Source organism: Ursus americanus, chromosome 6 (genome assembly GCF_024610735.1).
Source record: "Ursus americanus isolate L20-20 chromosome 6, mUrsAme1.1.p, whole genome shotgun sequence".
NCBI classification, from domain to species: domain Eukaryota; kingdom Metazoa; phylum Chordata; class Mammalia; order Carnivora; family Ursidae; genus Ursus; species Ursus americanus.
This window is the reverse complement of record NC_142132.1, coordinates 29,964,271-29,977,050: the sequence shown is the minus strand read 5'-3', so window position 1 is coordinate 29,977,050 and position 12,780 is coordinate 29,964,271. Positions and strand designations below refer to the sequence as shown.

Below are 12,780 nucleotides of genomic sequence, written 5' to 3'. Positions count from 1 at the left end.
AGGAAGGGCAGAGGGAGAGGGGCAAGCAGACTCCTTGCTGAACACGAAGCCTGACTCGGGGCTTGATCCCAGGACCCTGAGATTATGACCCGAGCAGGAGGCAGACGCTTAACCGACTGAGCCACCCAGGCACCCCCAAAAGAATAGTTATCTTGTGACACATGAAAATTATATGAAATTTAAATTTCTGTGCCTATAAAATTTATTGCAATACAGACACTACCACATTCCAGTGTCTATGGCCATGTTTGTGTTAGAACAGCAGAGCTGAAGAGTTGTGACAGAAATGATACAGCTTGCAAAGCCTAAAATAGTCACTACCTGGTTCTTTACAGAAAAGTTTGCCCACCCCTGCTCTAGAGTGAGCATATATGCACAGTGAAAATCAAAGGAACCATCACTTATACTGATGTGATCCACTATGATGATGGCATATGGCCAAAAGGGATTGATAGGACCATAAAGAGTATCTCTTTAGTGTAACAAAGAGTTACACTAAAGCCAGGTGTCCCTTTATTTTAATTGACAAGAGCTTTCTACTTCCCATGTAGACTGCAGTCCAGAACATACAAAAATCTGCTTGAGGGGCACCTGGCTGTCTCAGGTAGAGCATGCAACTCTTGATCTCAGGATAGTGAGTTCAAGCCCCATGTTGGGCACAGAGCTTACTTACAAAAAAAACAAACAAACAAACAAAAAAACCTGCCTGAATAAGAGAAATTCTCCTATCATTATAACTTTTTTTTGCCTAGAATATCTGAGAAAATGGATAAGCAGTTGGGAGCAGTGATGATCTCTAAAAGGAAAACGGGTGGTGGCAGTAAAGGGGTATAAAAGGCTTCACCTCCCTATCCCTTAAATATTGAATCATGGGGCGCCTGGGTGGTACAGTGGTTAAGCGTCTGCCTTCGGCTCAGGGCGTGATCCCGGCGTTATGGGATCGAGCCCCACATCAGGCTCCTCTGCTATGAGCCTGCTTCTTCCTCTCCCACTCCACCTGTTTGTGTTCCCTCTCTCGCTGGCTGTCTCTATCTCTGTCGAATAAATAAATAAAATCTTAAAAAAAATAAAAATAAATAAATAAATAAATAAATAAATAAATATTGAATCATGCTCACTCTATTACCTTTCAAAAAAGTAAATGACATACTCTTTCCTGCCCTAAAATTATAAATGCATATATTCCAGCAACTCCACTTTTAGGAATTTATCCTATGTTATACCCATATATATGTGAAATGATACATGTACAAGATATATAAGTTGCAGCATTGCCTGTAACAACAAAAGATTAGCAACAACCTTTATCCCACAGAGGACTAGTGAAATTAATTAGGTATTTCCACTGAAAGGAATACTACACAGCCATAAAGAATAAAGAACTAACTTAAATACTGATATGGAGCATTCTCCAAGATATACTAAGTGAAAAGGGCCAAGTACAGCAAAAGTGTATACATATGCTGCCATTGGTAGGGGTATGGGAGCATTCGCTTACCTACAGATAAGAAAGTTCTATACAATACAGACATAATTGATAAAACTGGTTGACAACAGAGAAAGAAATGATAGTAGATAGACTTTTCACCTTTTTATACCATTTAGATTTTGGATCATGTGAATGTATTATCTTTTTAAAACAAACAAAAAATAAAGCAAAAACAGAGAAACCTGGTGGCCTAACAAAGAGATTTCAAGATGTTAAAGGCATACGTTCTTCTGAGTTAGAAACAGTGATAGCCACTACAGAAGAGATAAAGAGAATTTTAGGACAGAGGTGCCCCAAGGACCATGGTGGCAACTGCAATAAGCCGGGAAGCACTTCCCTGCCGCCAAAATGGCTGTGTAACTTTAACAGCGCTAAGAGTCAATGCTCAGATGTTACTTGGCGTGCTGTGATTTAACTCCTTTCATTTCTTTGAAATCACTAATGCTTGCAGTACACATCCCCATGCATACCCATGCAGAGTGGGAGGAAGGCCCAAGGGGGTCAGAGCATGCTGTATATACTGTGCTCAACTGGGTCTTCCTTGTTTTGTCAATTTGTTTCTTTTGCCTGAGATCACCCCTCAGACTCCAGGATTATATCCTACCATTCCTCAGAAACCAACTGAAACCCCATCTTATCTATGAAGTCCTTCCTGACTACTCTAGCTCACACCGAACTTGGTCATCTCTGAACAACTATAACACCACTTGTTTTGGTCCATAATCTCATATTGTTACTTAAATGTTTCAGCCTTCAAGGGCAGGAACCATGTTTTATAATCCTGTAGCCCTCACCACTAAGTACACTGTTAAGGAGCTTAAGGAGTCCCCAAATACCCACTGAACTGAATCCTTCCTCTGATGGCAAATGCTTCTCCATTTCCCAGTTTACTAAAATGTAAGCTCATGAGGGCAGGGATTGTCTCCTTTGTTCATTGTTGTCCCTTCAGTGTCTAGAACTGTACTTGACTCACAGGACGATTCAAGGAATATTCGAACAAATCAATGAACGAACAAATGAATGAATGAATAAAAGGGGCTACTTACGGGGGTAAAATCAATAGGGAAGTAACAGGACGTCACTTCAAACAACTCCTCCACAAAGGGTCCTAAGGTAACAGAGAAACAATGAGGTCAGCTTATAATTTTCACTCATCTGACAAGCCCTAACCAGCTAATTCAAGGCTTTAAGGACATACCCAGGCTATAGTCCCTGGAGATGAGGTCATGGACGATGCGGAAAGCCACCAGAAGATTTCGGGGATCCTTTTCCCCATCCATCACCTGGATGAAGCCAAAGGTGAAGTCAGCTCCAAGGCCCTTCAGCTCTGGGGAAGAGAGAACAGGTCACTACCCTCCCTTGAGAGAGAAAGCTGGGCTTTCTTCTGGCTTGTGTTCTCCCTCTACTATCACTATCCCACCTTTGCTGCCTCCTAGAGCATACCCTTTTTGTTTTCCTATTCCAAGAGAGTACACAGTGAAGAAGAGATGTTAGAGAATTTAAAATATTAGCCCAGACTCTACCATTCCTTTACTTGGGAGTGAGTGGACCCCCCAGTTTCCCTTCATTCTTTCCAGAGTATTGGGTCTCCTATATGACTTCCAGGCTAAACATGAGTCCTGGTAATGGGGCGAAAAAGGATGTGCTTGCTTTACAGACTCGCCAAGGAGCCCCGCCTCTTACCTTCTTCGCGGGTTTGCATGAAGTTGGTGATGATACTGTAGACTGTGTGTCGGTCCACCTGCGGCAGGGACTTGGGGGTGGGAGAGACCGGAACTAAGTAAAGAAAGTGCTCAAAGAATACCTAAGTTGACAAAACTACTTCCTGCTTCACAATCTAAGTGGATAGTGCTCTTTATACTAGTATAAGATGAACCTAAGAAGAAATCCAGAGAAAGGCTATGGCTATTGGCCTAGCAGTTACAGCAGTTGGTCCAACAACCCAAACCTGTCTGTTTCACTTTCTTCAGGTGTGAGAGGACACAGGTCAGACATAATGGCCTGGCTCCTTCTAGCAAAGACTAGCATGTAAACACAGTCAAAGATCTGAAAAAGTTCAGGACTTAGAAGGCAGTATTTTTTTTTGCCATCTAATCCTCTTCATATATGTCAGGGCTGGAAGACAGAGAATACAAAAGTGACTGTCTTCACTCACCTGGACGTGGACTTCCTGGAAGATAGCTTTAAGCACAGAGACAGCCAGGCCTGGAGGCAGGGCCACACACAGGCTCTGGGGGAGAAGAGGAGATGTGTGAGCATGGAGGGAATTCTAGCCTTGAAGACACAATCCCAAAAGAGGTCTAATTAGTTACAGTGGGAAACACAACATCCAGGTTCAGGAAGAAGTGCAAGAGTGACAATTGTGGTCTCTTTTCTCAATCTAGTTAGTTCTCTGCAGCTCCTTCCACTTTGGTTCTGAATTCCAGTCCCCCCAAAATACTTCTACTCTCTAGACTAAAAACAGAAGTTAGCTGACACTAGTTTAGTTCCACATTTGGGCATCTGTTCCTCAGCACTTGGGAGTCTCACCCCCAAAGGACAAGGAGAGAATTCACTGGAAAAGGGCTCCTTGCAGGAGGAGTATGTAATTACACAGTACGTAATGAAAAAAGGAGAACTCACAAGTGCCCTCAAACCTTGCAGGACAGATGGGATCACAAGATGATGGTCCTTCAGCCGGTTCTCATAAAATAGGATCAGGTGTACCACTGCACAAACCAGAAATGCAGCCATTATTTTACACAGGCTCCTTCCCAAAGTCTATAAAGGCTGTTCCTGTTCGGGTTTCACTACAAACTTTCTCCTTCACTAAGAGATACGTCCCATGCCCTCCCATTTGAGGGTACCTTGATCAGTTAGGAAAATAGGTGAACATCTTTTATTATCCATTCTCACATAGGTCCATAGTTGAACCCACTTCTACCCCAGAACTTCCATTCTATAGAACCGGAGTTGGCACACTTTCTCAAAGGGCCAGACAGTAAATATCTTAGGCTTGTAGGACAAAGTATCAGTCATAACTACTCAACTCTGCTCAACTGGGCTGCTGTCATAAACAAGAGGTAAATAAATGGGTGTGGCTATAGGCTAATAAAACTTTATTTATAAAACAGGTTGTAGTTTGCCTACTATGCTATAGAAGGTAAATAAGTTGTTGGCTTTTTTCCCTTGGGACTTCAAAGCACTTGATGTTTTATTACATACTTTTCCACTCCATCTATGAAGCACTACTTTGTCCCTTTTACAGAGAGGGGAAGACACACTGAAAAAAATGTCTAAGGCTACACTTGAAATCCCAGGGCGTTCAGTCACGATTCTTATCATCTCTGCCACATATACCAGTGAGGAATGAAGATGCTGAATTAGTAGCTCACAGATTCCTTATGTCCTCCCTTCTTTCCTCCCTCCCTGTAAAGTTGGCTTGAATAGACAAGAAAGGCCTTGGCTCAGCAATCCAGGAAGACACTCCTACTAGTGATGCCAGTACCTTCCTTCTCCAGGAGCAAGGACTGACACTGGAGTAGCACCTGTGACAGAAGCTGGATTCCTCGTGCCCGAGTTCGGGGTTCTGGATTTTCTAGAGAGGACCTGGGGGAAAGTAAGGATAGAGCCTGACATAACCCTGTTTACACTTTTTTTTTTTTTTAAGATTTTATTTATTTTAGAGAGAGTGCACACATGTCTGAGTGGGGGGAGGAGGAGCACAGGGAGAGGGAGAATGAGAGGGAGAGAATCTCAAACTAACTCCCCGCTAAGTATGGAGTCTGACATAGGGCTCGATCTCATGACCCTGAGATCATGACCTGAAAGGAAATCAAGAGTCAGACATTCAACTGACAGAGCCACCCAGGAGCCCCATGGTTTTTTTGTTTCAGTATTTTTGTTTGTTTGTTTTTTTAAGTAGGCTCCACGCTCAGCATGGAGCCCAACACAGGTCTTGAACTCACAACCCTGAGACCAAGACCTGAGCTGAGATCAAGAGTCAGATGCTCAATGGAGCCACCCAGGCGCCCTACCAAACTTTTGAAGGAATAAATATTTTGAAATTAGACACACTTACCCCTTGGGCATGGAAGCCAGCCCAGGAAGGTATTCTGTAGGTACCTAGTGTTACAGATAATAGTAAAGCCAGAGCTTAAAGAGCCAATCCTCAGATTGACCTGGCATTCATTAAAGGCTCATCTGACACCACAGCAAACAGAAGTATCCATCTCTAGGCACTGACTGGGCATCAGGCTTTACTCTTTACACGATAGTGACATTCCTCTGAAACAGAGCTTAGCAGCTACCCACAGGGCTCAACAGATGATGGGCAGCTGCAACTTCTACCAAAACAAGAGAACAGATACATTACTGTTAAGGAAAAAACGCTGAGAGCAACCAAGGTCTTAGGGGAAAAAATTTTTTTGTAACTGGAAGTTTATAGAGTAAGATGGTCAGAATAAAGGTTTTAACTATTTAGGATTACTGAATGGGAAAACCTGGACCGAAGCAATAAGGTGACTTATCTTAAAATAGGTTTTATAGAGATTACATTTAAACATACTAGAAGAAATCTAAGCAAGTAAATGTATGAAATAGAAGAATTCTGAAGGAAAGCTGACCAGGACATTTGACTGAAATCTCAAGGATAAGGGTATCTATAACTACGGGTAAAGGGGCAAAAATAAAATCACCCTTGACAGGATCCCTAAAATAGGATCTTGTAGAAAGGACCCCTGTTCAGAAGTAGAAAACTGTGAGTTTAAAAATGGACCTAGGCACACAAATGCTCATAGCAGCATAATTCAGAATACCCCAAATTTGGAAACAACCCATAACCACACCTGATGAACTGCTGAACAAAATGTGGTATATTCATATAACAGATTATTTTTCAGCAAGAAATGAAGTACTGACAAGAGCTACAACAGGGATAAACTTTGAAAACATTATGCCAAGTCAGAGTAGCCAGTCACAAAGGTTACATGTTGTATGATTCTGTTTATATGAAATTTCCAAAACTGGCAAATCCACAGAGGTAGAAAGTAAATTAGTGGTTGCCAGGGGCTGAGAAGAGGAGGGAACAGTGACTGATAATGGGCATGGGGTTTCTTTTTGAGGTAATGAAAATGTTCTAAAATTGACTGAAGTAAGGGTTGCACAAATCTGTGAATACACAAAAAAATGATGAACTTTATGATATATGAATTATATATATCATATATAAAAATTGATTATGCATTACATATCTGAATTACATATATCATATATACATAAAGCTGTTATTTTTTAAAAAAATGGACCAAGGCCACATGTGTAGAAAGGGCAAATGGTCTCTTATGTGGGAGAGATGCATAATAGTGACCTACATTCCACCTCACCCTCCTAATTCTCTAGTTTTCTGCTTCAGAAGACAAGCTGCCTGTGACAGTTAACAACCTTTGCAAACAAGACTTGTCAATTTAGGTGGTCTACCAAGTATAAAATAGGAGAAAAGCAGGCATCAGACTACAAGCACATACTTCCGCTGGTGCTTGGATATCTGGTTTTAATACTGACTTTCCAGCTGTTTCCCCAAGTCTTTTCCTATAGTGAAAATCTGGTGCAAGGTCAGCTTCCTGGCAACTACCCAGGCAGAGCCCACGAGCAGGTCTGAGTCAGAGGCAGGCTGACCAGAATCCCATGGGGGCAGGTGGGTCTTTAAGAAGCACAGGAGGAATCCCAGCTCTAATAAACAGTTGATGGCCTTCAACCACCCATCTCACCCCACACCTGTGGGCTGATCCAGGCACTTCCAACACTTCCTTAGGGACTTTAGTCAGGTGGCATGAAACTTATTTCAGGACAAACACAGGCTTAGACCTCGGTATTGATATGAAAGCAGGGTGCTGGGCTACAGCAGGAGAAATTCAGGATCGGTTAAGGAAAGCAGCAGTGTACAAAATAACCTTTTCAGAGTGCACAGGCAGGGTTAGAGAAGGGTGCTCAACAACAGAGGCTCTTACCCAAGGGCTTCCACCACTTGTAATACTGTATAGCTCCCAGATTTCACATCTAGAAGAAACAAAAGAAAAAAAACATGAAAAAACAAAACCTAGTCCTAGGGTTCAAAGGCTCTAATTACCAATGTTTCTGCCTACCCTAGGGTTTGTACCTTGGGGCCCACTGTGCTTGCCAAGAGCCCCTTCTACATGAGAGGTATTACTACAACACTTCCAACGTGCTACTTCAACTGTAAAAATTGAAAAGGGTTACACACATATTATTTGTAGATAATATGACTGTATACCTTGAAAATCCAAGAAAAATAATTGAAGAAATAATACAAGTAAAATAATTCAATAGGGTGGCTGGGTACAAAATTAATATTATGAAATTAAGAACCCTCACATATACATATATACACACAATACCCTGTAAAATGATCTAGAGGGAAAAAGATCCTGTATGTGATAGCAAAAAAAAAAAGGGGGGGGGGAAAGCAGGGGGAGAGAAAAATACCCGTATATAAACTTAACGAAAAAATATGAAGATCTGAATAGTGAAAACTTTAAAGTATCAGTGAGGATTCACAAAAGAAAATTCGAACGAATAGAAAGGCATGTTGTATTTGTGAAAGACTCCAAGATGACATACCTCCCAAAATAATTTTAAAATAATTTTGGTAAAAATACCAGTAGAAGTTTTATTTTGGGAGGAACTAGATAAGCTTACTCTAAAGTTAAACTGCAAAAAATAACACATAATTAGGCAAATTCTGAAAAAGAGTAATGGGGGAAGGAGGGAAGATGGACACTTCAGATATTAAAAAATTGTTATGAAGTCACAATAACTAGGGGTGCCTGGGTGGCGCAGTCGTTAAGCGTCTGCCTTAGGCTCAGGGTGTGATCCCAGCGTTCTGGGATCGAGCCCCACATCAGGCTTCTCCGCTGGAGACTGCTTCCTCCTCTCCCACTCCCCCTGCTTGTGTTCCCTCTCTCGCTGCCTCTGTCAAATTAAAAAAAAAATAGTCACAATAACTAAATTAGTGTGTACTTTTTGTGTGTAATTTTGAATATACTTGAAGATTTCTAGAATAAAAGTAAAAAACAAAAAACAAGCAGTATAGTATGAGTTCATATTTAAACAAAGAAATCGATGGTACAGAAATAGAATAGAAAGTCCAGAAAGAGAGTGAATATGAGAATATGACTTTTTCCTATTTCAATTCTATTCAATCCTATTTCAATTAATGGGAAAAACACAGACTATTCAATAAACAGTGTTGGAATGATTGGGTAAATATTTGGAAAAAAAATCTTGGCTCTGAATCATTCATCAAAGTAAACTTTTCAAATGGAGTAAAGAAAAAGACATGAGAAAATTCCTAAGTATAACATAAAATTCAGAAGCTATTAAAAAAAAGGATGGGTTAAAGTCAACTACATTTTTAAAAAGTGCATTTTCAGCCCAGAAACAAACAAAAATATATCATAAAACCAACTGGGCAAACATATTTGTAATTCTTATAACAAAGGGCTTTTTTGACAATATAGAAAGAGCTCCTACAAATCAATGAGAAAAAGATCAACAAAGAGATGAATGAATAAAAAAGATGTGGTATATATCTACACAACGAAATACTACTAAGCCATCAAAAAATGAAATCTTGCCATTTGCAATGACGTGGATGCAATTAGAAGGTATTATGCTAAGCAAAATAAGTCAATCAGAGAAAGACAATTATATGATTTCACTCATTTGCCGAATTTAAGAAACAAAACAGAGGAGCATAGGGGAAGGGAGGAAAAAATAAAACAAAATGAAATCAGACAGGGAGATAAACATAAAAGACTCTTAATCATAGGAAACAAACTGAGAGAGGGGTGCCTGGGTGCTCAGTGGGTTAAGTACCTGCCTTCTGATCAGGTCATGATCTCAGGGTCCTGGAATTGAGCCCTCGTAGGACTCCCTGCTCAGTGGGGAGTGTGCTTGTCCCTCTCCCTCTGCCCCACTCCCCAGCTCATGCTCCATCTCAAATAAATAAATAAAATCTTAAAAAAAAAAAAAAAAAGAAACCAACTGAGGGTTGCTGGAGGGGAGGGGATGGGGGGAGGGGGTGATGGGTATTAGGGAGGGCATGTGATATAATGGGCAGTCAGTGTTACATACCCAGTGAATATGAATCACTGAACTCTACCTTTGAAACTAATACACTGTATGTTAATTAATTGAAATTTAATTTAAAAAAAAGAACAAGGAATTTAAAAATGGACAAAACCAAAAAATGAACAAGCATTCTACAGAAGATACCCATATTCACCATAGAAACGCAAATTAAACTATATAAAAACTTTGTTTTTAACATACTAGATTGGCAACGATAAATAAATCTTTGTAACACACCTATGTTTGGTGATAGTATGCAGAAATAGGCACTCTTATACATTGTACGTAGAGTATAAATTGGCACAATCCCTTTATGGAAGGCGATTTGACAATGTCTTTAATAAAAATCACAAGTGTACATATGCTTTAATCCAGAGACTCTTCTCAAAATTTATCCCATTTACTTGTAAAAGTGCAAAATAATGCATGTACAAGATTATTAACTACAGTTATTTATAACAGCAAATGACTTCCAACAACAAATGGCCATCAATAAGAAACCAGTTAAATAGGGGTGCTTGGGTGGCTCAGTTGGTTGAGCAGACGTCTGCCTTCAGCTCAGTCATAATCCCGGAGTCCCAGGACTGAGCCCCACGTCAGGCTCCCTGCTCAGCGGAGAGTCTGCTTCTCCCTCTGCCCCTCACCCTGCTCATGTCCTTCCTCGCTCACTCTCTCTCAAATAAATAAATAAATAAATAATCTTGAAAGTAAGGAAGGAAAGGAAAGGAAAGAAAAAAGAAAAGAAAAGAAAAGAAAAGAAAAGAAACCACTTAAATAAATTACGGTATATCATACAATGGAATTCTCTGCAGCCACTTAGAAAAAAAATGTACAAGAGACTCAGTGTGTGTGCCCGCACACACTGATACTGGGACATGATAAAGTAGGGCAGTATACATAACTAGTATATATACTGCTAAGTGCACAGCATTGTTTTTAATGGGAGGGAGGGTTGTTTCAATTGCCTTCATTCATTTAGAAAATAAAAGCAACTAGTAATATTGGTTGTCTCCGAGGAGGGACACTGGATAGCTAGGGAGTTGAAAGGTTAAGTTTTTTTAAAAACAAGATGTTTTATTTTGTAATAATTTTAGAGTTAGAGACTAGCATTGGTATATGACCATTAAACTCTAGGCTGTATTTAGATTTTACCATTTTTCCACTAATGTCATTTTTGTCTCAGGATCCAGTTAAGGATACCACATCGCAATCAGCCATCGTAAATCCTTGGTCTCCTCTGATCTGTGAAAGTTTCTCAGTCTTGTTCTTTATGACCTTGATATCCCAAAGAAGTACTTTATAGAATGTCCCTCAATTTGGGTGTGCTGGATGTTTTCCTCAGGTTTAGACTGGGATCATGGGTTTTGAGAAGAACAGCACAGAGGTGAAGTGCCCTTCTCATCTTACCATACCACCCCAGGGGTACAAGATATCAACAGGACTTACTTATTATTGGTGATTTTAACTGTGATCACTTGGTCAAGGTAGTGTCAGCCGGGTCTCTGCACTATATAGTTATTATTTTTCCTTTCTCATACTCTCTTCTTTGGAAGGGAGTCACTTAGCCCCACTTATACTCAAGGGGGAAGCAGAAGTTAAGCTCCACTTCCTTTTAAAAAGAGGAGTATTTATATACCTACCTATATTATGTGGAATTATTCTGTAAGGAAGATTCTTTTCTTCTCCCCGTTTATTTATTCATTTATTTTACATCAGCAAAGACTCATGTATATTTATTTTACACCTCAGGTTATAATCCAATACGAGGTTATTTTGCTGTTCAAATTGTTCTACCTTTAGCCATGGGGAGCTTTTTTAGGTTGTCTCTTGTCCCATCCTTTTATTCATTTCTTTTTATAAAGTTTTACTGGAACACAGCCATCCCATTATTATTTTTTTTTAAGTAATCTCTGCACCTAGTGTGGGGCTTGAATTCATGACCCCAAGATCAAGAGTCACATACTCTACCAACTGAGCCAGCCAGGCGCCCCATCATTTTATTTTTTAAGTACTTTCTTACTTTTTTAGCACTACAAAATACGATTAGCTCATCCTGTAATTTCTTTGTCTCAGCTGTAGAATTCGCCTTTTCTCCAAGAAGCCTTGGTTCCTTTTATTGGAGAAAGGTATTACAAACCAAGATCTGGGTGTGGTTGTGCTTGTTGCTATTGGGGTACCAATGCTCCTAGGCCCTCCTTAGCAGAGAGAGCTGGGAAATATATGTATGTATTAACCCATGTTTACATACGTATCTTTCATTATTTTTCTATCCATATATACTAAAGTAAACATAAAATCATATTAAAGTCTCCAGCTCTAATCCAGGACCACAGGGTCCATTCTAGCCTCCCCCCTTACTTGTTTGTTTTTTATGTTATTTGTGATTTGTTTCTCTGACAGTGAGAAATCTGGTTCCTATTATCTACCATTTATTAGTTTTCCAATCCTAGTATACCTATAAATTACTTTCAGAATTGTCAACCTCTGTGAGAAACAGATTTAGAAGTGGAGTGCAGCATCTGTCTTTAGTCTTATAGTTTCCAGACAAAATATTGTTTTAGCGAGTCACTTAGATCAGTTCCCCCATTCCCCCACCCCCTGCCTTCAGTGACAGCACATCATATACTAGTAATACAGTAGATTCATTTGTCACAATCTGCATTCCACCTTGAGATAGAAGGGAGACTTTTCTATGTATCCTTTTGTATCTTTTAAATTTGTAACATGTAAATATATTACTTTTTTTAAAAAAGATTTTATTTATTTATTCGAGAGAGAGAGAACGTGAGGGTGAGAGAGAGAGAGCGAGAGCAAGCATGAGCAGGGAGAGGGGCAGAGGGAGAAGCAGACTCCCCACTGAGCAGGGAGCCTGATGCAGGCCCCGTCTCAGGACCCCAGGATGATAACCTGAGCTGAAGGCAGATGCTTAACCGACTGAGCCACCCAGAAGCCCGATGTTACTTATTTTTTAAAATACATTTTTTTTTAAGTAGGTTCCATGCCCAGCATGGAGCCCAATGTGGGGTTTGAACTCACGACCCTGAGATCAAGACCTGAGCTTAGATCAAGAGTCAGACGCTTAACCAACTGACCTACCCAGGCACGGCTTTAAAATACATTTTTAACAGCACAATAGTAATTCACATAGATCTACCAGGACC

General features: G+C 40.1%; 1 protein-coding gene across 4 annotated transcripts in view; it reads right to left on the bottom strand.

The window, feature by feature from the left end:
• MMS19 (MMS19 cytosolic iron-sulfur assembly component) overlaps positions 1 to 12,780 on the bottom strand; it is a 32,058-nt gene that overhangs the window by 11,930 nt on the left and 7,348 nt on the right. For 2 of the 4 annotated variants that reach the window (XM_045784957.2, XM_045784958.2), the window contains exons 2-8: positions 7,477 to 7,525; positions 4,977 to 5,077; positions 4,112 to 4,197; positions 3,645 to 3,719; positions 3,173 to 3,242; positions 2,688 to 2,816; positions 2,536 to 2,597 (exon numbers count right to left, since the gene is read on the bottom strand). In XM_045784957.2, coding sequence (XP_045640913.2) covers positions 2,536 to 2,597; positions 2,688 to 2,816; positions 3,173 to 3,242; positions 3,645 to 3,719; positions 4,112 to 4,197; positions 4,977 to 5,077; positions 7,477 to 7,525 — 572 coding nt within the window. Of the gene's footprint in view, positions 1 to 2,535; positions 2,598 to 2,687; positions 2,817 to 3,172; positions 3,243 to 3,644; positions 3,720 to 4,111; positions 4,198 to 4,976; positions 5,078 to 5,549; positions 5,594 to 7,476; positions 7,526 to 12,780 lie in introns of those variants that run through there. The other 2 variants (XM_045784959.2, XM_045784960.2) reach the window with 2 other exon arrangements.